The 26982-nt window shown below is 34.2% G+C and overlaps 1 protein-coding gene across 6 annotated transcripts in view; it reads left to right on the top strand.

Moving 5' to 3' along the window:
- gw (trinucleotide repeat containing adaptor protein gawky) overlaps window positions 1-26982 on the top strand; it is an 83364-nt gene that overhangs the window by 38105 nt on the left and 18277 nt on the right. For 5 of the 6 annotated variants that reach the window (XM_071588299.1, XM_071588298.1, XM_071588302.1 and 2 more), the window contains 7 exons: window positions 3333-3497; window positions 10151-10249; window positions 16961-17158; window positions 20072-20260; window positions 23737-23918; window positions 24748-24937; window positions 26677-26954. In XM_071588299.1, the coding sequence (XP_071444400.1) occupies window positions 3333-3497; window positions 10151-10249; window positions 16961-17158; window positions 20072-20260; window positions 23737-23918; window positions 24748-24937; window positions 26677-26954 (1301 nt within the window). The remainder of the gene's footprint in view (window positions 1-3332; window positions 3498-10150; window positions 10250-16960; window positions 17159-20071; window positions 20261-23736; window positions 23919-24747; window positions 24938-26676; window positions 26955-26982) is intronic. The other variant, XM_071588303.1, reaches the window with a different exon arrangement.

A 26982-nucleotide genomic window follows, 5' to 3' on the forward strand; every position in this document is an offset into this window, starting at 1 on the left:
TTGGTTAGTGCATTCTTTCAGTGTGTTTTAGTATAATTATTTCACACTAATAAATCCATTTTGCAGAAATGCCTGTAAAATTACCCTTGGTGTTTTGCATTATGATGCTTTCCCAGATTAGTAATTTTAATCAGAAGTTTAAAAAATCCCCTCTGTTTAGTTCTTGTAGAGAGGTAAGAAGCAATACTAGCTGCTAAGCCAATAAATGATAATTCATTAAATAATTAGTTCTTTATTTGTGAATCTATTTTGTGACCTGAAACTAGGTGAGAGCAAGATTTCTGAGGGAGTGGTATGAGTGATTAAGCAGTATGTAGGCTCTATGTTGTACGCTTGTTTTATTCAACATATCTATTATTTGTTAAAACACAATAACAATTAATGTGATCAAAGGGAAAACTACTCTCATTTTTATTTTGGGCTTTATGAAGGTAGAATGAAGTTGAATATTGACCCAAGACCCTTAATCTTAATTATACAAGACCCTTAATTACCCTTTATCTTGTTAAAGAAACAGAGCTTTTGTGTAGTGCAATTTAAAGAAAATAAATCATGTATGACTCGATACAATTCATTATTTATCACAGTTTCTATTGCAATATTAATATAAAAATATGACACAAATCCAAGTTGTCTTACACTCAAGAATGACTGTTATTGATGTAAAGTATAACTGATAAATTCTCCCCATAGTTAGGGAATAGTATACTTCTAATGCATTCGGTTTCCCCCCTAGAGTAATTAGATATAATTTATCCCAGTTGAAGAATCTTCAATTCTTTCTTCGAAAAAACTGGAAGTTAGTTTATGGCAGGATTTGTCTGTAATCGCCCCAATTGAGGCTACACATTGTTCTTATTAGCTAATCTTCTTCTTTTGCTGCTGTGTAATGTATCTTTATGCAAGGCGCAACTCCTGCTACCACCTACTGTATTAAAAAATCCTTGGACGTCTCAACTTGATGTTAAGAAATTTTGTGCTAATGATATCTTAGAAAATATTACTAATTTCATATTTGATATTTATCCTGTGGTACGTCAAGGTGTCTTTGAATGAGCTTATGAAGGTTGTGTTATTTAGTTTTTTGTATAAATATCAATCTCATGAACTCCTACTCGAATGTTTACTTGTGCATGGAGGGTATGTAAGTTACCTATCAAAAATGTTGCAGAAAGGAAAATGTTTTGTTATGGTGATATCTTTGCTGGTTACTATTAGAGGTAACAGATTGTGTGGTCACTGGTGACGTTTGGTCAATGTCAAAACGTAGCTTGCTCCTGAATTCAGTTATAATGCTAAAGATACTGAAGGTGCAATGATAATGATGATATGATACACACTAATCAAAGAATAGGTGAAATTTTCATGATAGGCTAGTGTTACCAGATAATTAGAATATTAGATATTAATGAAATATAATTGTGAATTAATAGTGAGGTAACGTTGAATAATTTTTATCCAATTTACAAGGATAAGGTGTATCGTTTTTGTATTACCCATTACCAGGCAAAAGATTGAATATTGCAATATTTGTAGTGGGGAAGGTGTTGTTCATGGAGCAAGATTTCTTGAAGCAGTGGACCAAGTTAATCAATTAAGTTCAGCTATTTATTGACAAATGATGGATTCCCTTATTAATTTCCTAGTAAGCATGTTAGCGTGCACCATGGAAATGTATTTACCAAGGACTGGGTAGCAATGTATGGAATTAAATATTTTAATTTAGTATTGGCATTAAATGAGGTAATGGCATACTAGAATTTTTCAATGATTTGATCTCAGGTAGTCCTAAAATCATACCAAGTAAGGGTTAGTTGGTTCTTATCAAGATATGTTAGAGGTTGTATTCAAACCTGTCTAATATTTACAACATATTTGTAATGAATATAGATCATATGAAAGGAAAAATGTCAGATTGGCATGCTTAAAAATTTGAGCTATGATATTATGCTTTGCCAGCTGTTTTTTAGATTACGTTAGGTTAACACAATTTAAACCATACATACCAAAAGATTATGGAATAAGGATTTTTTTAGCCCGCAGTGAGCACATCCTCTTGGAAAATATTAGTTCTTGAAAATGAGTTCATGAAAAGAGGTAATGTGCTCCAAATTTAGGATGACCTTCATTTTTTCTGAACAAATTGTGAAATTACAATGTAAATGGTGATAATTTTTGTACAACCTTCTAATCTTTATTTGAGATAAAGTGCCAAGGTTTATGGTGGCAAGTATATTGTGGAAAAAAGAAGCTTACATGTGTATACAACAGAGTAAATACATAAGTTAACCATAATATATTTGTTAAAGTAGATTTTTGTGGTGTTAAACTTGTGTGTGTGTGCTTCCATATCAACTATTTGTGTTATTTCATACATGTTTATTAAGATTTCAAAAGACTTGGACCACAGTGGCACCAAGAAACATTTGCATCACAAAAATCAGGACTCAGCCACTGTTTCACCAATTTATTTAAGGAACTAGGCATTTTCGGTTAGTTTACTTATTAAACAATGTAAAAAATTATCTGACACTAACTTCAAATTAAGACCAACATACCCTAGACTTCAATCACAGAAGAATATTGTAAACTTACTCTCTCTGAAAGATATGAGGAGGGAAATACACACCAACCTGATGATTTGCTAAATTCAGGAGATAGCTAGAGAGTAAGACAAAGTACTTACTTGACCTTGAATATGAATCAGAAAGCATATTTCTTCCAAAGATATTTGGCACTGCTATTTTTGTCTCTAGAGGTAGAATAACTGAGTGGGTTTAGTATAATGACTTATTTTCTTAGATGCTAAATGCCATCCAAGAAAGGCTGGCATAACCGAGAAACTTGTGTAAGACCAGCACCCTCTTTTTCTGTTGAAATTTCCAGGAATAGGGCCTTCTATTATATACCACTGTGCATTAGAGCCTGCGAATAGCTGCAAAACTTCTTTCCTTTCCATTGTCATTTTGCATATCGTTTTGAGGTGTGATTGTTAATTAAAAAATATGAAAATACAAATTTATTGAAGTCATTTTTAAATAACTATGGCAGAGTCTTCTAAAATTACTTGAGTTTCTTTATTCATCAACTCCCTGGTTGCCTGTGCAGATAATATGACCTCTCCATAAATGTACTGACAAAGGTCATTTACGTTGTAAATTTAAAAATATGCAAATCTATTACATCTTCAGAAGATGCTATAATGACTAAAATATTTTATTTGTTAATTTATTTGGTTTATTGAAAATAATTGGTTACTGTCTAAATGCTCAATGTTAATGTAACTAGAATAGAAAATACGGCTTTAATTTAAATCTATCTTTTATCCCAAGGGACCTGGTGTGGGAAATGCACCTAGTCTACTCAACAATCTTAATAATGCCAATCCTAGTCTGGCCAGTATTAATAATATCAGCCCTGCCATGGTTCAGAAAATACTTTCACAGCAACCTCCCCCTCAGCAACCTCCAAGTCAGCAGCCCACTTCATTTCAGCCAGTAAGTGTGAATGTCAGTTCACCAGCTATTAATAATTCATTCTTTCTTTCAGTGCAGCTTCAAATTCCTAAGGTTACAGAAGCTAGATTTTATGAACATTCTAACAGAATTTTTATCTAAATGTCAAATTTTTTTTCATAAACATACTTCTATATTTTTAACAATTGATTTAAAATAATAGTTCTTCTAACCAGTTGCAACACTTGTAAATTTTTTGTTTAGTTATAATTGGGGTTAAACTTATAGGTTTTATTCTTTCGAACCTTGGACTATGTCATCACCTTAATCTAAAACTGTATAGGAGCTGCACTCATTTTTATCTAAATAACTCTTGATTTTTTAAGCTTTTAGTTCAAGGAAAGTATGCATTTCCATTAGCCCATACTTTAATGTTACATTGAAAATGAAAGTTATTAGTTTCACATTTATGTTTTGGGTATGGTACCGTAAATGAGGCCTACTGTGCTCTAAAAAAACTAAATTAGGTAGCATTTAATGGAGGTAATTTATTCTGTTGAATTGGCTGTAATTTATCGAGCCGAAGAATTTTAATTTTTTTGTGTAGAAGATGGACATCAATCAAATGTAATTTGCCTCCTTAGGTTTGTTGTCAAAATGGTGGAATAAGTTACCTTATACTTAGGTGCAATTTTTTCATTTTGCGTTTTTCTTACTTCAGGCAGTAAGGCCTTTCTTCCACTTTTTTTCATATCCAGCAATAGAATTATGATGAGTTACCTTTAATAAACTATAGTAGATAATGTGATCAGGCAATAAGTCTGCTTTATCAGTTATATGCAGAATTACTACAGACCCTACTTCACCATACTGAGAACATAATGTGCAAAGAGATATGAAATTTTTGCAAATAAACCCAATTAGAACTTTCACCTGCCATTATTGAAATCACTCACAAATGAGGAAGAAGAATTGTGTGTGGAAGGTAATTTATTTACTAATGCTCAGCTAACTTGGGACTGTCATACATCGACCTTAGGCACAGTTTAATTATGAGTATCAAAATAAACTGAATGTGCATAAAGTTTGTTGACTGTGGCAACTTGAAACATTCATGAACTACTACCTTGATCAAAAATTTCCCGGAATTTATTCAGAAAATTAAAAATTCAAGTTTATTCATCTAAATCTATATTGTCCCCTTCAAAGTAATCCCCATCGACTGCAACACACTTATGCCAGCGCTTGATCCAATCCTCGAAACATTTTTTATATTCGGTTTTCGGTATGTCCATCAGTGCTTCCTGCGATTTTTCCATTACTTCCTCTCGGCTGCTAAAACGCGTTCCCCGTAATGGTTTTTTAACTCGATTGAACAGAAAGAAGTCACAGGGAGCCAAATCAGGTGAATTCGGTGGCTGTTGGATGGTATTTGTTGCATTTTTCGTCAAAAAATTACGAATAATGATAGCACTGTGCGACGGTGCGTTATCATGGTGCAAAATCCACGAGTTTTCTGCCCACATTTCTGGTCTCTTTCGGCGAATTGCTCCACGCAAACGTCTCATAACGCCCAAATAATACTCTTTGTTTACTGTCTGGCCTTCTGGCAAAAATTCATGATGCACTACACCGTTGTAATCCATGAAAACCGTCAGCATTGCCTTCTTTTTTGACTGAAAACGACGTGGTTTTTTTGGTCTCGGCTCATTTGGTGAACGCCATTCACTTGCCTGATGTCTGGATTGCGTGTCGTACTCATAAACCCACGTCTCGTCTCCAGTAATGATCCTTTTGATGAATGTGGGATCGGATTCAGCCTCGCAAATCATGTCTTTTGCGACGTCAACACGGTATCTTTTTTGCATGAAATTGAGGTCTTTTGGCACCAACTTTGCTGCTACACGACGGAAACCCAAATCATTAACCACAATGTCTTGGGCGGATCCATAGGCAATGTTCAAGTCCTCCGCTATTTCTCTGATGGTTAATTTGCGGTTATTGACCAACATTTCTTTTACTTTATCAATTTTTTCACCGACTTTCGATGTCGATGGTCTGCCACTGCGTTCATCATCTTCGATTGACTCACGACCACTTCTGAACCGCTCTTGCCACTGGTAAACGACCGTTTTTTTTAGAGAATCGTTGCCGAAACACTTTTCCAACATTTCCAACGTCCGTGCGCCACTAAATCCGTTTTTTACGCAAAATTTAATACAAGTTCGTTGTTGCAAATTTAAATCCATTTCTGCAATTGTAAAAAATCGCCAACACACACAGAGATAGATGTACTCTTGGCTACGTAACTTTTGCAAATGTCAAGTTATGACACTTAAGATTTAAAGGGAATATCAACAACAGATGTACCAATTTAACAAAAAAAACAGAACTCAAATCGGAACGATGGGAGCGCCACACGGTGGTTATTCCGGGAACTTTTTGATCAAGGTAGTATTTTCATTCCTCCAAATAGGAGTTATGAGGTTAGGCAACCAACATCTAAGGTCATTTGTATATTTAGTGATAGGTGGTTACCATAATTCCCAGGGCAAAAGAAACACAGGCGCATAGAACCCACTGTGATTTTTCTGGTTAGGATTTATAAAATCATCAGAGACACAGAATAGGTCAAATAATTATTATGCTAACACTCAAGATAAAGAATATGAAGTCATAAAATTGCATTTTATGAATTTTATGTATCATAAAATCCCATGAATTTCACTATCATTGCTGCTAAATCATATATGCTATAATTTTCACTGGAGTTGTTACTTTCTATCTAGCACATTGCTAATTGCACATTTTTAAAAAGATGTTATATGTCTCACTTTTAACATTCCGTGAGTAGTTTTCCAGCCACTCCCCAGCACAAGAAATCAACAGCCATTTCATTCTTCACATCTGTGTAATGTAAAGAGTTGGTGCCTCAGTTCACTTTATACACTCTTCCTGTGTAAATCCAATGAATGTTTTGACTGAAATCTTCAGAGGCTACGATTGAGAATGCAACAATTTGAGTGTAAAAATCATTCGCCTTGACCAGGATTCGAACCCGGATCCCTCAATGTCTGGTCAAGTGCTTTAGCCAGTTAAGCTATGGAGCTTAAGCCTCTTAAACTCTGAAATTTTGGGAGCTTTAAAGTGACAAGATGTTGTGACAAAATACCGTACATGCAATGTCACAGGCATTTGTAGTCGTGCGTGACATGCCACAGTCGACAAGGTTAAAGCTAACTTTTAAACACTTAGGCTGTTTATACCTTGGCAAATTCCAAAGAAACTGCTCGACATGCCGCAACAGTAACTTTTAACAGAGTCATCCTCTAATGAGCATTTCAATGCTACAATTCAGAATGTAAAAATAATTCGCCTTGACCAGGATTCGTACCTAGATCCCTCAAATGTCCGGTCGAGTGCTTTAGCCAGTTTAGCTATCAAGGTGTCCTCTTTAACTCTGAAATTTTGGGAGCTTTAAAGGGACAAGATGTTGGAGAAGTCTATCCACAAGGAATCACAGGAAGATCTCTTCATTTCAGTTGCAAGAATTTTTTCTGACTCCATTATAGTCTTGAACTGAACACTGAATGCCAGTTTTTTCAGCATACCAACTGGATCATTCCTTCTGTAACCACAGCTTCATACATACTCCATCCATTTAGCCTTTGTAATGAACTTGAATATAAATTCCGTGTGAAGTTTTACATAAAGCAGCACATTTCATTTAAATATTAATGAAGGGGAAATTTTGAACTGTCAGTACAATACATCAGAACAGCAGTATAGTGGATCTTCTTGTTACCAATCTTTATCATGACCGTCTTAGCTCCTTTCACATCCATTCTATTTTATGGCATGTCAAGCATCAAGGGTACGTCATCCATGTTCCCTATTTGTTCTATCTCAATATGCATACTAATTCTCTTGTTTATGACCTATTTGTGGAATTTCATAACCTTTCTTTCTTAGTGAAGTTGCAGTTCTTGTATTATTTTCGTTCTGGTATGCATGTACAGACTATTTCTCCTGGTGAATTTCTCACACCTAGGCTCCCAGGAAAATCTTTATTAGACATCCCCTATGGCTAAATTTCTTACTTCAATGAAAATAATTTTTACCGAAGCTGTAATCCCACCTTTTCTGTTTTTTATTATACAGTTCTTAACATGGTTCTCAAGCTTTGACCATATATGTGAACGATTTGTAATTAGTCCAGAAAATGCTACAGTGTAGCAAACTATTCTGCAACAATAAATTCTTTCCTGTGGAAACGCAGTCTTTGATTCTTTTATAGTGCTTTAAAAATGCCTTTCAGTTCTGTGTTATGAAGCGTAATTCATGACTTCACAAGTTTAAATGCAATGCTGTTTGACAATCTTCTCTTGTCCAGGTTATTCTAATTTTAACTTTTTATGCAATGGTTGGTTTTTTGTATGTAACATCACACTTCATGGAAGGAATGTATCATGTATTGAACGACCCTAATAATACTTTAGGTTGTACCTGTAGACTCTTAGAGTTAATCATGAGTCATACAACGTTTTAAGACGGGGTGACACTGAGTACCCCAATCCAAATAACTTTTTTAGTAGTGCCACTGTATGCATTTAAAGTTTATTTGGAAATTTTTAGGGAGTGTTAACAAGGAAATATTAAAACTCAGTTGCCTACTAACTGCACCAAATTTGTTATCGAAATTATTGTTGAAATATATAAGTTAGGCAAAAATGTTTTATTTGGGACGAATCAGCTTGCATCTTATAGGATGAAATTATGCCTTAATAACCTGGGCCTTTATAACACAGGTTGATTTTAGAACACATTTTTGAGTTAAAAATTGCATCATATAGGCTGGGAAATATTGAAAACATGGTGTTGAGGAATGGGAGAAGGGTAGAGAGAAAAGCAGCATCAGTATTAGTCCACCTCAATAATAGACTCCAGGGGGTCCAAATTCAATATCCAATTCAAATTGATGTTGTACTCTGCTTGAAATGCTCTCTGTCCAAGTGTGGATCAGGAATCCACTGAAAAATCAAAGGCTAAGCCTGGGCCGTCCAGATAGGAAGCCATTACATTAGCCCCTACACAATTGCTGTCCTCAGTCCTCCAAAATCTTATTAATGAAATGAAATTTCAGCCCCAGTTCATTGTTAATTTGAACCTCATTTTTTATTTTTAAAATTGCTGTGTTGTTTCCAGTTATAAGATGCACCATGTCTCAACTGAAAAATGTGGACATTTAATTATCATGCGCAAGGTAACCTCATTTTCAGCCTTCCTGCATATACGATCTCATCCCTATTCTTTAACTAATGTTTCTAATTGAGGGTACCTCCCCTCTCCCTGCCAATGTATTGGTATTTGAATACTATTTATGTAGAAGAATGGATTTTTTCATAGTTTTCTAAAGACATTCTACCTAAATTCATACCATTTGCTTACTAAACTGAGAAATATGCACTGGTCAAGTTTCAAATCTTTTAGTATTGATTTTGATACTCTATGCATTATCTGCTGTTCTCTCTTCACTTCTATTGAAATGTGTCTGGTTATATCATAAATATTTTTATAAAAAATTAGGATTACTATCAAGGGAATGAACTCTCTATTTCAACAAAGAGCCACAATAATCAGTGGTATGATGAAGAGAGAGGTCCAAATTCAGCACTTGAAGCTTCATCCATGAGCTATAGTAATATATCAATTGCTATCCTAAATTTGCTACTCCTGGAAGTGTCTTTACCTAACCAAGGGCTCTTACAAGGCAGATCTTAGCTGTTCATCTTGTTTAACTAGTTTTACAGTCCCTGACTATTTCAAATCAATATCCATTTTAATTTTTTTCCAATGGATTTTTTCTTTTTAAGGCTATCTTCGTTGTTCAATTTTGTTTGCCTTGCTAGTGATGAGCAATCAAAAGGTTCACACTCCACAGTTATTATCATAAGAACCAACATACATAAATGGCTGGCACCAGCCTCCCACCACCCATCTGCCACAGATCTGCTAGATGAAAAATACTCCAGTAAATAGAAAAACTCTTGAGGCTGCTGTAAAGATTTATCCAAACCAGGACTGCACTAGCCAAGTGACTGCACAGAAATACTTATAATTGATTTGCTCCTTTAGCCTGCCTCTCTTTGCCTTCTTGGTTGAATTAAAATATCAATTCTAAGTTCACAGGTTGTAGGTTTGATGTAAACATGATTTATGAAGTCTTAGAATTTCATTTAGGTGACAATGGACTATCTAAAGGAAAAAGCCAACTGTCTTTATTCATGTCTCAGCAATATTTTCTGTAATGGTCACTGAGCTGCAGCTATTGAAATGTTGTAGTTTTTCCAATTTGTTAATGTTTTTTAAGTCACCTTGTTAGGGTTAGAGCTGGGAAGTGGAATATATCCTTAAATGTACAATTATCATGCCCTGCTAAGGTTTTGTCAACTGCAATTGAAACCATCTAACTAGGAAAAAATATAGCTGTTGATACACCCAGGATCAGCTGCTTCATGAAGGTTGTCCTTACCATGTAGATTGTTGTATTATTTTTTGAAAAATAGAATTAAAAGGTCAATAGTTACATAAACTATTGGCAAAGTCACTTGTTAGCAATTATTCAATGATAGAGAATGTACCATATAGTTTTTAAAAAAATGGGTAATCAACCAACTGCCATTATTTATTTTCAGACTCCAAGGGCTCCTCAGAATCAACCATCAGCTGCTCAACTGCGCATGTTGGTGCAGCAAATTCAAATGGCTGTCCAAGCAGGTTATTTGAATCATCAGGTGAGTTCAGATATTTTGGTTAATTCATTCTTAGTTTTGACACACAAAATCCTCGAAAATTGGTGTAGAAGGAATAAAGTGAGAAGATTATATGGTCTGTGGGAGGATAATAAGGGTATGAGTAAAGGGACCTGAAGACCATCAATTTTTTCATGGTAAGATGAAACATAATGCTTAAGTAACATGAAATAGGTAAATATATATCTATTCATATATTTTGTTAATGAAGAAAATGGGTGTCAATGTACCGCAGTTTTATCTAGGAACCCCTAATTAAAGCAATGATCTTGTTTCCACCATTAAGGCATCTAAAATGCAAATGTAATAACCTAAATAATGAATCTCTGTTAAGTAAAAACTTTATGAATAGTCTAGTTATTGTAGAAACAATCTTGGATAGTGGTCTTGAGATGGCCTTCACTGAGTCAGCCTCTGATAAATTAGTGGCACCTGCAGCGGCGAAGAGCATCCGTCCCTTCCCTCTGCATCTTTTCTCCTCGTTCCTCTCTCTATGTAAGAGAGTGAACTGAAAAGTTACATTTTGAAAAGTTTTTCAATAAAGTTTAATTTTTCAACATAATTGCTGTTAATATTAATACATTTCATCCAGTGGTGTTCAAGTGCAGCTCTCCCATCTCTGTATTATTATTCTGGAAGGGCTACAAAGTACTCATCTACAGCCATTGCTTCTTGGTTGGCTGAAAAACATTGATCGATGAGGAGCGTTGTAGGATTTTGAGAGAGCCAAACCTGGAGGATGGGGGTGGATATTCCAGCACATCATTGTGTAAATCCCTCAATATTCCTATTTTCAAGACCCTTTGTGTGCAGCTGCTTTGTCCTGATGAAAAACAGTTTTTCAGTTAGTCAGTTTTTCTCTGGAGGTACTCTCTAGTTATTGTTCAACCTCTGTCGAGATAATCAATCAACAAAATTTCTTTTGCATCCCATAAAACTGATGCCATGACCTTTCCCACCAATGGTACTGTCTTCGCCTTCGCATTTATATGCTGAATGGTTTGTTGTTTTGATTTTGGTGTGTGCATAATGGGGAAACCATGTTTCATCCATTGTCACATATTAATGCAAAAAATCACTCTTTATTTTTCTTGAAATGCGGCAAGTACTGTTTGGAAAGTGTCAGCCCAATGCATTTTTGAGCAGTGAGGACGTGTGGCACTCATCTTGTGCAAAGCTTTGTCATGTGTGATTCCTCATGCAAAAAATAGCCAATGCCTTCTTTTGATATCCTTACAGTCTTAGCAATTTCATACACCTTAGTGTGCTGATCTTTCAAAATGATACCATGCAGTTTTTCAATAATTTCCAGTTTGGTCACATTTTTTGGATGTTCTTCATATGGATCATCTTGGAGGCTTTCATGGCCACATTTAAACTCAGCTACCTATTTCTTAATGGGGAAAATTGAGGAGTCAATGTACGCATTTAAAATTGTCAACTAAAGATGGTCAGTAATAAACCGTATATTAAGAATTTTATCCCTGCAGTACTCATTGTTTTTCTAACAACTGCCTGTAGTGAAAAGCTGTATGTAATACATTTGCGTAGTAAATGTTCAAATGGGAGACCTAGGAAATTGGCCAATGGAAAAACTGAAAAAATATTAAAGTTATAAAAATATAAATTGTGGATACGTAGATGGTTTAAAAACTGCTGCTTTCCATTTTTATCTTTTATCCCAACTTAAGTATCAATTCAAAAATTCATAAAGAACTCCAGGAAAGCTCTTATTGCTATACCTCAAAAATTGTTTAGTCATGTTTTCATTATCAAATATACTAACTCAAAAGTAAACCTGTTCCCAATTATATCTACTTTATGGTAGGAAATTCACAGAATGCCTACAGCGTATGTAGTGATTTAGCTTACCTGATATATTCCTGCGCAAGTAAAATGTAATCCTCTTTTATGTATGAATAGTTATGCAATAAAAAGCATGTATAATATTCGATATTAATATAAATTTTTTAAAATTGGAAATTATGTTCAGAGAGAGCACTTTTTGCCTCCGTAGGAGTTCACATGATATTATTGGCAGTGTATGACGATATTGCTTCATAGGCTATAGGCAAAGATTGTAGCTTTTGCTACCAGCTAATTTTATGCTCCTCTGTATTCACAATTTTTCCAAACGATTCATTTTTATATATATTTCACAGGTTTTATTCTAAGCTTTTTGGAATGATAGCTAGTGGGAAGTGAATATGATGGGTGGACATTTTAATTTTATCATTTGTAAACTCTTTTTAACTTGAAGGTAATGTTTAGGTTTCCCAAAAGTTTCATTAAAAGGAGTTTTTTTGTCACCAAAATTATATACGGTGACGTCATGTGTTATTGTTATTGGAATTTACGTTTTCCTGCAATTTACAACAATTTTTCATGTCCCATACAACTTCCTATTTTTCCAATGCATTGTGGAACCCCATATTTAAACTATTTCATTTTCAGCTTTCTCGCTATTTCCAACACTATGTCCTGGATCAAAAAATTTCATGCTTCTAAAATAGTTACTCATGTACACCAACCTTCATTAAAAAAACTATTTTGATTTTGTTTCATATATATAAACTTAATAAAGACATTTGAGAGCAGTAATGTGGATGGTTTTCACAATTTGAATCCAGCAAGGATTCAAATTAAACTCTTAATGTTTACCAGGAAAAGATTCAAACTATGAAATGAATACATTGTACCACTAGGAGTTAAAAGAGTTAGTTAAATAAGGTGTGCATTGTAATAACAACCGAGGGAACCTATTCATATATCACATTAGTTAAAAGTATGAAGAATGAAGATGACTTTGACTCAAACGTGATTGAAGTTTGAAATCTCAAACTAACTGGTCACTGACAACTGGGATAATTTGCACTTCCCCAGTGCAACAGATAAAACAGTGATGATCTCCTGAATAATAAAAACTATTGGAACTTGTTATTGCATCAAAACTATATTGTATCAAAAATTATTTTCTTCAAAAACGTTGAAGTTGGCCAACTCTTTGTTCTAGTCTGAATGGTGAGGTAGCTCCGATTAAGTTTTAAGTTCTCCTTAATCACTCGTGAATGCAAATTTTATTCTGGTTGATAACAGAAAGATGAGGCAAAAAATAAAATTTCCAATTTAGGGCAAATTAAAAAATTTTGGAACAACTTGATTCTAATGATCAAGTTTATATTGTTCTAATGAAACATCGAAGATTGTAGGCCTCTACACAGTGGAAAAATCGTAATTCAATTCTGAAACATGCAAACCAGTGCATTTGTCTAACAAAGAAAAATGTATCAAGAATTACTGAAAGAAGATTGTCTAACGTCCCCGTGAATTTTTTCATCATAAGATAAAAATGATTGTACATTCTCACAAGATTGGGAATCGAATTTTGCAGTTCCCAGTAGCTGGTTGGGTATATTTAAAAACACCATCTCGTCTAAAAGGTTGTGTAGTGAAAGCAGAAGTGCTGACATTGGGACTGCAGCTTAGTGGAAACTGTCAGAATTTATGAGCATGTTGAAGGCCGTTGCCCAAAAGGTGAACTCAATTCAGATGAGACAGGGTTATTTTTTAATATGCTGCCGGCAAAATCACTGTGCTTCTGAGGGGAGCAGTGGCATTGGGAGTGCTGACCCAAAAAAAACTTCATGAAAGCACAAGATTTTTCATTTACTGTGTTATTGATCGCGAAGGTAGGTAGAAATAAAAAGTTTCAGCCACTAGTGGTTGGTAAATAAAGAGTCCTTGGGCACAAGTGCCAAAATGTTGCCACTAAATGTACAGCAAATTTCAAAACATGAATTACATCAGAAATGTTTGAGGGTGAGCTTCATGCTCTAGGTGCTGAAATGGGCCTCAGAACAGGGAAATCCTGTTGTTTATTAATCAGTGTCAAGCCCATTATTGAATGTACAGTTAAAATTTTTTCCAGTAAATATTAATTGTAAATTCCAACCACTGGATTTGGGTATATTTAGCTGATTTAAGGTGCATAATCATAGAATGATTTTACAGAAATTCATCTCACTCCATGATTGTGGGAGAAATATAAAAGCAATCAAATTAAATGTCCTTAATGTTTTATACTATATATCATAGCCTTGAAAGCATGTTAAGGATTCTAAAATATATAACTGCTGTAGGAAGGCTGGACTCAATGTTGATTGTGATGCAGATAACCAGTTTAACCCTTTGCACTCGGGTGCTTTTTTCTCGATTGCCTTAGTCTACTCGGGTGTCACTTATTTAAATGCCTCAAATTAGCTAAGCGTGGCACTAGAATGAAAAACTGGAGTTTCTTTTCATACAAACTTATTTATTTGGATTTTTTGACAGAATTATTGTTAACTTTATTGATAAACCATAATTTAAGCTCTATAATTTTTCATGGTATGATATTTTTGGAAGCATTCACCAACATGGAGACCTGGTTTACATTCACATGTCTCACAGTTATGTATCGTCTCTGTTCTTCCTTTTTTGATTTTTCGGTCAGAGCAAACCGCACAATCTTTATGTTTTTTGTTAGGGTCAGGTGTGAATATATGGAGTTTTCCATCTAAACGTTGTTTAATGTTTGTGGATGGTAATCTAACCCTGGATGTTTGTGTACCATCTCGGAATTCTCCAAAGAGATTGTGTACCAGTTTCCTAACAAATTTCATATGCGAGATCGGTTTTTCATTTTTTATTTGTTGGCATTCTTTATACAATATAAATGAATTTACAACACTGATCTGAAGCCCCCAGAAAAACAATTTACTCCACCATTTTAGAGTTTTCCTCATGAAACAGCTGCTTTCTAATTCTTTGGAATACTTATCCATCGTGAGGAGGGGAAAATCGTTCAGAATGAGCAACTACTAGCTGGCAAAGCATTCGTCCAAAGGGAAATTATCTGTTGTAAGAGAACCCTTTGCCATTAGGGAAAACACCTGCGTTATGCTTCTAGAAACGTAAGTAAACCTCGGAGACTAAGATAAGGAAGGTTTTTTTTACCACAGGAGGATGATGCAACCTCAAAAAAGCACGACTCCAGGAAAATGCCTAAGGTTCGTGTTTTACTTTGAATATAATAGATCATATCTTGGACCCTCCGACTCAAGATTCCTGACTATGCAATAGATAGGAAAAGAGCAGGCAGAATGTTTGATGAGACAGCGGACACTAGGAAGAAAAGGAAATAAAAGAGCCAAAACTAGAAAGCAATGAACTAAGGATCAGCTGACTGAGGTAACTTTACAGTCTGGCGATCTTTTTTCAGGCACCGATAATCTCTAAAAGACATTGCTTTACATTTAGCTGACTTCCAAGTAATGAAAAGCAAACAATACAAATGAAAAAGAACTTACAACACATTAAATAGATTACAAAAAACATCTGCGTAGGTGGTGGCATCCTTTGGGAGACTATTCATTTATAAAACAAGCCATGCTATAAATTAAGCTTTAACTTTCCTTTTCCTTTCATGCAGATGATTACAAGAAAAGTTATTGGAAAAATAGACAAAAATCCCAATTCCCCTCGTGGTGAAACTCCGTGTCGAGTGTGGCTCGACATACGAGCTGCTGCTGTGCTAACTGTGTCGAGTCACACTCGACATCCGAGTGGAAAAGGTTAAGTTGTGAACATTCTCCTTTTCCTGCTTATGAAACTTTTCCCTGGAGTCCCTGGAAAAGTGCAAAAGCAGTATGCTAATTTACAGTAGTGGACTTGATGCAATTTGGACTTTCGCATTTATAACCCCTTTCAAAAGAGTGTATCAAATGATTGGTGACTGGACCATTGTGGCCTCTCAACCATAAAAACTTTAAATTCGCCTTGAATTTCTTGTTCCAAATTCAATTTGGCCGTTCTGTGGTCACTAGATTATTTTATTTTATTTCGAGGTGTCCCATAAAATTTGCTCAGTTTGCTTTAGTGTGTGTTATAATATGGGAATTGCATTACCTATGTTAATGTAGAGCATCGCTGAAATTGGTGGTCACTATCTAGTATCAAATGATGTGCAATTTTTCAGCTAAACATGCTAAACAGGGTAAAATTGTTGAACTAATTTGATAACAAATTATTATCTGCTGAAAAAACAAAGGCAATATTCTGTGCAGTTGAGATAAAGCTTCCTGCTGGTATCTCTAGTGTTAGTTAAAAGGTAAAATGAAGTAAGCCTCCATTTGCAACATTCGCTTTCTTCCAAGGAATATGTTTGAACCACAGTTCAAAGTTTTGGCCTTTTCTCCACCATCCAAAAGTTAAAAAATACTTTATTACTGACGCTATATTATTTCACAATTTAATATTACCAAAGTGAAATAATTGTTCAAATGGTGCATACCATGCCTATTATGTTAAGCATTTTTAATCATTATTACATTAGTCTTACTCTTAACAGTGAAATGCCAGCAAAGCTAGTTTATTAAAGGAGTGAAATTGGAAAAGTGTTTTAAAACTACATGAACAGCCATTTTGGTTGGTATTTATTTGCATGCATAGGTATTAAAAATCATATTATTAGGAATTGTTCTGGTCCTACCACTTAAGAAAAATGATTGAAGTAATTGAGGAAAAAATAATATTTTGATATGGCTTGGTTGATCAACTAAAAATTCAGCGAGCCGTATTGAAATTTTAATGTCGCCATTATTTTATTCTCTAAATTTCAAATTGACTAAAAGTATCACATTTTCATTTTCACAGATCTTGAATCAACCACTAGCACCACAAACGTTGATTTTATTAAATCAACTACTTCAGCAAATCAAGTTGCTGCAACAGCTTATGCAACAGCAGACTATAATTCAAGTCAGTCCAATGGGCAAAGGTGGTGGTTCACATACAGTCCTTCACATATCTGTGCAGATAACCAAAGCCAAGCAGCAGATTACTAATTTGCAGGTTTGTTACTTATTCATTTTGCTAATAAATGAATGTCCTTTGTTCATTAAAGTCAGTGATTCATATGTGATTATGTGTTCAATATTTTAAAATAGCAATTTTGTATAATATATGTCGAGCCAAAAACAATCATATTGAGACAAATTGAAAGGACCCCTTTGTGATTAACTATCTTTTCATAACTAATCTATTAAGATGTGATGGGTCATCATATTGAAACAATGATGGCTACATATGAAATTGCTAATTAAGCAAACACATTTTATTTGCCAACATAATTCACAATTTCTTAATGTTATGAAGAATTAGATTTGTGTTAATTAAACTTTCTTTGGATATGTAATGTGTAATGGAGACATGTTATGGAATACTAATAATAATCTGTACACAGTGAATCCTTGGAAGTTACATTTTTGAATGGGCTAATGAAGAAAAATTGTTAAATTAAAGATATTGTTTAAATGAGCTTGGGATGATAAATATTTTGTTTTAAAATGTTTTTTAAATGAAACACTTGTTTTACCAGATTTTATAAATTAAATAATATTGAAGCAATTCATTGAAACAGTCAAGTGCAGTAAACCATAGTAAATTTGCCTGAAACTGAAAATTTTGAAGCATGACACTCTTAAAGGGAATATTTTGTTTGTACCGTAGGCCTTTTGGTGTATAATTCTTGATTAGCATTTAGTCTTGATTTATATATTACTTCATCTCATTTTTATACCATGGTAAAATATAAGTTATGTCATACAAAAGCAAAAAAAATATGTACATACATTTTGAGAAATTGTTATAATAAGATTACCGCTTGTCATATTGTGACAGCAAGTATTAATTTAGGTCATAAAAGCAACTCTTGGTTAAAAAAGAATTTAGCCTTAATTTAAACATCTGATATCAGTTGTATCTTTTATGCCTGCTGATAAAGGATTATGAATTTTAATGCCGACATAAAGGGATCTTTTTGAAACTAAGAAGTGGAATGCTGAATTACATTCACCGTGTTTGTTTGTCTTGTGACATAACAATGGATACGTTTTTTTAGCAGGCCCGTTTTCTCAAATACACGCATACATGATATATTACCGACACATTAAAGGTTATATTTCAAGATTTATTAATTGAGATCTATATGATTATCTTATAGGAATTTTGGCCATATATCTTAAAACTTTTTTGTGTGTTAAATACTTAGTCAACAATTTTTAGTCAAGGTTTTACTTCAATTCTGATTGCACAACTATAAATTTTAGCTTTTGATTTGTATGAGTTGACTGAACTGTAAACAAATGTGTAAAATATGATTGTGTGAAAGGGGTGTGTAAATTCCAGGTTTCACTGTATTCATTTTGCTGCATTGTCTCCATTTGATATATTGGGAATTGTGGATCATGGTAGAACTACTGATAGTCCATATCACTAAACCTGCTGATGTAATTCGTTTATTTCACCTTTTAGATTAGAGGAGTTTTGTGTCCTGTGATAGAATGTATCCAGGGCAACTTTTCATTCATTTATGATTTTTTCACTTTGAAATTGTTGCATTGCAATGCATATTAGCGTATGGCTATGAAGAAAGTTACTGTTGCGGCATCTCCCACAGTTTCTTGGAATTTCATTTTGAGGTGCCTAATAACATTTATATATTTACTGTTATTATGAACAATATCACTTTTGAGTCAAGTTAAACACACTATGTGAGAACCCATATCATATTCAATTCCTATACTATGTATTTATTTACCAAGTATATTTTCTTATGTCACACTTTGCTCAATACAAGAAATACCATCCTATTTCCATCTCCACAACCATTGGAATGGGTTGACATATTTGAATCCGGTGCTTAGGTCAATTTTTATTAGACAGACCACGGAGTTAAACTCTTAAAATAACTCCTGTGCTCACTCGAGTTATAATTCTATGTGAAATTGGAACTGCTTGATATTTGTGATGATATTTAAATAGAAATATATTTTACTATTATAGTTTTCAAACTAAACAAATCAGCATAGGCAATTTCTAAAAAAATTACTAAATACAAATTATGCAATTTATTTTAGGAGCCATTAAACATTATAATCATAATTACTTAACAGTGATCATTCATGGGGTGATAATTAGAATTTCTTAGCAGCAATAGAACTTCCTGCTGGCACTGTATTTGTCTTTAAAATAAGAACGAAATAATAACCAGAAATGAAACGCTTAAAAAAAAATATTCACGCGCAGAATAGCTAGTACTCTACCATCCTAATTCAGGATTTTCTTTAATTTTTTGAGATAAATATAATTCTTAACAAATCTCAATGGTCAATATTCCAGCACTTGTCATGCTTCGAATTATACATGTGCTACTTGCACTACTGCAATTTTGATGATGTCGTCTCGAAAATTTTTAAATCAAACTAATATAACAATAAATAAGCTTGTTGAAGTGATATCACAATAGAAAGGATTTTCTTATGTTCACGATTATTCCCTTCTAACAATAAGCAACAACAGTATTGTACCACTCTACATTGACAAAATATTGTTGAAAGTAATTTAGATCTTTTTTTATGAGAAAGTATTTTTTTAGTTACATTTTTCCTTAATTTTGCCATTGCATTGCCAACTAATGCTCAAACAAACTTTGAATTTTATCTTTTGTAAAACACACAAAAGAGGTACCCAAAAGTGTTGTCTGTAATCATTTGCATTGTTTAGGACCAGTATCTCAAGAAATGCACCTAACAACCTCATAATGAGAGTTCACTCATTAGCCCTCCTGATTTATATGCTTTTTTCTTTGTGTAAAGGTTTACGAAATTGCTTCCTTCTATGAAGTGAAATCATATGAGTATTAAAATTTTACTGTTGCCATATTATAATGCTTATTGTGAAATAAATGAATTGTCTTATTTATAGAATCAAATAGCTGCACAGCAAGCTATTTATGTGAAGCAGCAACAACAACAGCAACATCACATGGCAGCTACCCAAGGTGGGGGAGCTGGCCCTCATTCAGGTGGAGATTACTTTAAACCTCCTATGCATGATCCCATGGCTACTCTCCAAGGAAATTTTGGTGAATTAGCAATCAAGGATCCTCAAGTGGTAAGTCAGACTTCTGATATTTCAATAACTAAATTTATTTTTGAGTTTGGTCACGTTTCTCATAAATATGATGTTAATATAAAGGTATTTCTCTTAGACAAAGCAATTAAGTAAATTAAAATGAAATAGATACCCTCATTCAATTAGGTCTTATATAGTTTGACAGGGAACAATTTAAGAAATCAAACTAATGATGAATTAGAGTGGAATCTCATTATAGCAAGTGATGGCATCCCCTAACCCTTCGACACCATTTGACTTGATATTATATCCAGGGGAATCTTCAGATGCCATGTCAGATGAACTATTATTTTTATAAGTTATTCCTTTTCATTTTGTTTACTTTTTGTGTTGCAAATTTTGCTTTAATCAACATTGTATTGCCTAAAATAGAAAACTTCAACTTGACTTGTGTTGTTCCTTATTTTTTTGTCAAATTGACTTCGAGATAATTTAGTTATTTTTTTTGGTTAAAAATGAATGCATTGTATTTCTCATCCCACTATCATAATCACTGCCTCTAATTTCTTATTTGCTGATAAAAAGTCTAATGGAACTGACATAATGCTTTCATGATCACAACATCTATTTAATAAAATGCAGTGGGAGATATATGCATAGTTTACATACATACTTGTATATGGTGTACATGCATACATATATGGTATAAATCCATACTTATATATATTACGCCTAAAGCTTTTTGACATTCAACCACATGCTGCATCTGTTATTTAAGGGTTTCTCAGTGGAACCTTTTGGGAGGCAAGGAACCTTGTGACCCATATGAAGAAGAATCTTCACTGTTCAACAAACCATGAGCATAATTCTGTGTGGACTGATGGTCCCTTAGAATGAATCGGTCTTGTAGCTTGCATACTCTTATCTGACTAGCACTGGTGTTTTTAGGTCATACAACAGTGAAGAAAGAACAGTAAATCATTATTTTCTTTCAGTTTTCGTTGCAGTAAACCTAAATTAAACTCTTGTCTGTGGATGCTAGTAGCTGTCGCTGGGTACAGACACCACCTCAAATCGCTTCAATTCAAACTGAACGATTGTCCTGTACCCCCCGCTTATACGTGCCACCGAGCAAGATGGCTGATGCACACATTAAAATGTTTAATGGGCGAGGGCTCGTTGGCAGATAGTGTCCAGGCCCAGGTCACTGAGTTTGACTGTTCATCCTTTATTATGATAGATGTATTTGTTTTAATTAGGCATGGATTATAATAGAGTACAAGGCCTTGACCTTTCTTCAGGTTGAGCATTGCCACCTGAGAGTCAGGCTTATCTAAACCGGTGAGTGCTGCATAGGTTTCCACAGTATTAATTGATGACAGGTCCAGGATGAGAAATGTCGGGTAGAGGCTTCACATTGGGATTACCAACCTACCTTCGCATAAACTAGTGTCTGTGTAAACTTCGATTGTTTCTGTGGCACCAGTCCAAGTCACCATTTTGTTAAAGATTTCCGATTCTAAAAGTTCCAGCCACCACTGGTTTTGTTGTTGAAACACATACGCTATTAAGAACATCGGTAAGCGGAGGACCCAGCATATCCATCCAAGCTATCCCACTGCACGGGGTATATCTTATTGTCTAAGTTTCGGGAGCAATGTGATTACACTAATAACACGCTTCTGGAGGTGCCACTCTCACTATCTATTATTTAACCAAAAGATTTATTTACCTTTACCAACTGCATCTGAGATGTACGTAGATTTACAGTCACTCCTAAATTCATTGTTAACCACTTTTCTATTTCGAACACAGGAAATTTCTTCTCTGAAAATGCCAATTGTTTTACTAACAAATGGTATTTACATAAAACTTATTTTGTAAGAATAATTTAGTCTTTTGCCCATCTTTGCAAGGTTGCTGAGGTCAAGTCCCGTAGGTAATCTTGTAAATGCAAAGGTTTCGGAATCATACTTAAAATAAAATTTGCTGTAAAATTTGCATTGATTGATATTGGAGTTGGTAGAAAGCCACTGATGAATTGAATTTTTTTTCTTGCTGAAATAGTAATAAATTTAATTAGACTCACTGTTCCATTGAATTTGTTTTGGTACCAAAAGGAGTAATGTAGTTCTTGTTGAATAATAAAGCAATGGTAGCCTTACTAGCCAGAACACCTCATCACTTATAGTGATATTGAAATTGAGTTTTATGGTCGATTTTAAATTGAAATGATATATGCCAGTGGGGGATGTAGTAGTCCAGGGGTATTATTATACTGCTGACTGGAGGGCCTGGGTCCATTTCCAGGCATACTTCTCTGGGCACCCACAGCTTCCATCCAAGCTGTGTGATTTCTTCCATTGAGTGTTTCATGAGAAAAAAGTAAAGAACAGTAAAGGGTTCATCTCCTTTATGAATTTTATAGCTGTTTTATATATTCCAGACTTAGGAGCCTATCCATGTTTGTTTTTCCTCTTATCCAAATTAGTTTGGGTTAAGAAACTGTAAAATCTATCTACAATGTTACCAAATTTTGCGTTACTTAAGAGGCTCACTATGTTTCTTGCTGATTCAGTTGGTATGTAGTACTTCATCCAACCGTTGGCAAAATAAATAGAAAAGGTAATTATCAGATGCCCAGAAACTAAATTTGATTATTTTTTGAAATATTTTTGGGGCAATAGATGTCTTGTGTGCCTGAAAAGAAGTCCTATTGAAAACTAACAAGCCACAAAAAGCATCTAGGCACATAAATTAATAATGGGTAGGTTTAATTCCTGTAAAGTTATGAGCTTGGCCACAAATTATGGATTTAATTATTATCGTTTATATTTAAATCCACTTGTTCAATCACCTCGAATACTTAACACACCATGTGTGCAGTCTATAAGCCTTGCTGGTCCGATATAGTCTTTTCTGTCCAAATCGTTGTGTAATGAATTTTCTTTGCATATCACATATTGCACTGATTTTTGACATATGCCATACTTGGTATCGTAGAATAGATGGATTTGACCACTGTAACATACAGTGCATACCTAAATCTACTGGACAATGAGCAGCACTTGTTATACTGAGATTCCTTGTTATATGAAATTCTTGTTATGACCAGGATTCCACTCTATATAATGTTGATTCCCTATGCTTCAAAATTGAAAGAAATATGCTTTGGTAGTATTTAAAATATCTCTTACCTTAAGGTATTTGCAGTCTGTGCTCTCAAAATAATCAATTAAATTAAGTACTAATTAAGATACTCCATAGCAAGGGTATTTATAATATTCATGTTTCCCAGTTATTGTTCAACATACAAATTTGACTCATTACCTTGACTAAGTACAACATGACCCGTAAATTGTCCTTATTTTATCTCTGCTATGAAAGAATATTTGACCATTCTGCTTTCCTATTGATGTAAATAACAGCCTTGCTGAGGTCATTAGTTCTCCACATCATATGTAGTGCTTGTTTTAATTGTTAATAGTTCACCAAATAATATTTTTGCTTTATAGCAAGCATCCTATCAGAACCAACAATCAAGACTGAACCAATGGAAACTGCCTTCTCTGGACAAAGAGGGTGATGTTGGAGCAGGTAGTGAGTTTAGTCGTGCTCCAGGCACAACCTCTAAGTCCACACTTCCTCAGCCAAACTCATCGCCTAACATCAACCCAATTCTTGGCCAGGGAGATGGGTGAGTGTTAATTAACATGATAATGATAAATAGGAGTAGAACTTCTTATGAATATTTTTTCTTATATATCTCTCTGTGATCATTCCTATAGCATAATTTTAATGGTTAGAATTGATAATTGGGAATAATGAGTTGTAGATTTCATTCAAGTATATCACTTTTGGTTGCTATTTCATGAAACAAAATGATTTTACATCAGCTTTGGAAGAATTTTAAATAAATTTTGGTTTTTTGTTTGTAACAAAATTCTATCATGCTACTAAGAAGAGAGTATCCCTTTAATCTAATCTATGTAAAGATTAAATGTAGAAATATAAAGCAGGAGTCAGTGAATCCATACCAAAATAATCCTGTACAACTCTTAAGCCCGCAATTTTTTAAAAATTCCTTGTTAATTATACTTCGCAAGCTGCTTACTTCCTTATGCACAGATTGGCAATACTTAGTGATTCATGCCACATTGGCTGGCTGCAAAATTGTGGCTTGCCATGTCCCAGGATTAATTTTCTATTATTGCAGCCACTGCAGTGGACTCAAGAATGTTTGTTGTTAACCCTTCATTAGTGCTTCCATTCCTTCAGGTCCCATTCAAAACCCATTTAAATAATTACTCATACAGCATTTTTTACATTATTTGAATTAATAATGTACCAATAATTTTTAGCCAAAAAAAACCTGATTTATATGTTGGTATGGTAGTAATGATAAGTTCATTATAGTCCTGTATTAATGCATTTGCTGCCATCAAGCTTTTCTCACCATATGTTAGATACGAAGCAATGCACTGTCAGATTTTGGCCAAAAATTGCTAATTATCTCAATTCTTCAGGACATGGTCTACTGTAAGCAGATCAAGCTCTGATACGGGCTGGCCTGAAACCAGCAGCAATCCAACTGTGGATGTAGTTGGTGCTCAAACAGACAACAAAGACTCGCAGTGGCCCACAAGTGTGGCCCCTACCAATTCTGCTGCATTTACTGATCTTGTTCCTGAATTTGAACCAGGGAAGCCATGGAAGGTGTGTTATATTTTTTTAAATATTATGTTTCAGCAAACATGGGTTTTACATTTATTTTGAGTCGCTAAATGCTAATTGTTAATTATAAAATTGTATTAACTGCTGGATGCAGCTAACACAGTAAGCACCTAATATTTTGTAACCTAATGTAATGAAATTTTATTTATGCAGAGCAAAATTGTTGGTTTCAGTGAAATCATATCCAAAATGCATTGTATGCACATGTTATTCTGAAATTACTGAATTTCCCATCAGTCTTGGTTCCAGTTGGGTAAAAATATTCCTTTTTATGATTATAAACAGGAAAACCTTGACTTTCATGTTTTAATTCAAATAATTACCTGCTAGCTCTCAGGCTTTTTTCTAGGTATCTGTCAAGTAATATTGGGGCTCCTTGGGAAACATTATCTCTTATTTGTTGAAATCATAATGATGTTACATTCCGCTAATGACAGGAGAAAATAGAGCTGCTTCAAAATTTAGCTGAATGTCAAATGTATCAGAAAAAATATTGTCCCATTGTGGGCAATAGCAGTAACAACAGGGAACCAAAGTTTTAGCCTTTGGTATTTATTTGCGCAGTAGTCTGTCATGGTCAAAGGGATGATTAAGGCTAGGGCAGAGGAAAATCAAGAGACCTTCAAGACAATTCCATAGGTATAGATGGAATAGTGGAAATAGAGATTAGTAGGTAGAGAGCTTAGTAATCAGGAGAAAAGGTATATTTTCTTTTGCCCTGACAAAAAATTGATAACATAGATGAATGTTACAGTGTACCTTGCCCATTTCTTTCAGTTTTGATTTGAAGGCCTATGGCTACATATAGCTAAAATTGAAATCATATGATTTCATGCTGACTGGTTGACTATGTATAATTTTATAGGGAAGGACTTCCTTGATGTTATGAGTAAACTGATTTCCAAGATAAACCTTCGACTTGTCCCTACATGGTACTGTGGTTGATAGATATCTATCAGAGAGAGAACTGTACCAGAAATTAAAAAAAAAAAATAGAATGGATACAGTCATTGATCGGGTGATCATTCTGATGTGAAAATATATGAGAAATACTAATTGTTCAAATTTATGGAACAAGAGAGCCAGGTTTTAGACTAAAATATTCCGTACAGCCCAGGAAAGCATTTCATTTGCTCTTTAATTAACAATTTGTGGATTATATTATCTATCATAATTCAGATGAGCAGGGTAGAAATAGTTATGTGAAGTTTTTGATTGCTGCATATGCAGAAAAGAAATCATGATAAAAAATGGTTTCGTCAAACTCTTAAGAAAGCTCAATCTTTAACTATGCTTCAGTCCACGTCTTACAGATGTCTGTCTTTTTATGTTTAATTTATATGCTAATAGAATGTCTTGCCTTAAATTTTCTCTTAAGGTCCCATGGTTTTTAAATTACGACCGAAAACCTTATTTGGATTTTAGGGCAGCCTACTTAATCATAAATTTTAATTTTGCCTGGTGGTAATATGATAACACTTATTTAACCACTTAACCTAACAACTTAACTATCCTATTTACAAATCTACGATCTCCTGGTAGTTACTAATATTAATATACATCATTCTGTGGGTTTATTGTCAAATGTAGCTTTCTTTATAATAAATAAGCCTATAATAAATAACAAGTTAATGAAATATGAATTTCAAAAATAATGAAAGCCTAGTAATAGTTGCATTCTACCTTATTTTGTGTATAGTAACATGTGCTTTTAATTTTAGGGAACACAAATGAAGAGTATTGAAGATGACCCTACCATTACCCCTGGCTCTGTAGTACGCTCTCCTTTGTCATTGCCAAACATTAAAGACACAGAAATATTTGGTGGCAGTGGAGGAGGGGGTGGAAGTGTAGCTGTAGTAGGAGGGAGTGGAAGCAAGCCTTCAATGCCTGCTGTGACGTCAGCAGTGGATGCTCCAATCCCACCCCTCTCCTTGTCTTCCTCTACTTGGAGCTTTAATCCAACCTCATCAGCTGCCCCATCATCGTCTTTCACTAGGTCAGTACCCACAGTAAAAACCTTATGA

Source organism: Hetaerina americana, unplaced genomic scaffold (assembly GCF_022747635.1).
Source record: "Hetaerina americana unplaced genomic scaffold, ioHetAmer1.1.p SCAF_3, whole genome shotgun sequence".
NCBI classification, from domain to species: Eukaryota; Metazoa; Arthropoda; class Insecta; order Odonata; family Calopterygidae; genus Hetaerina; species Hetaerina americana.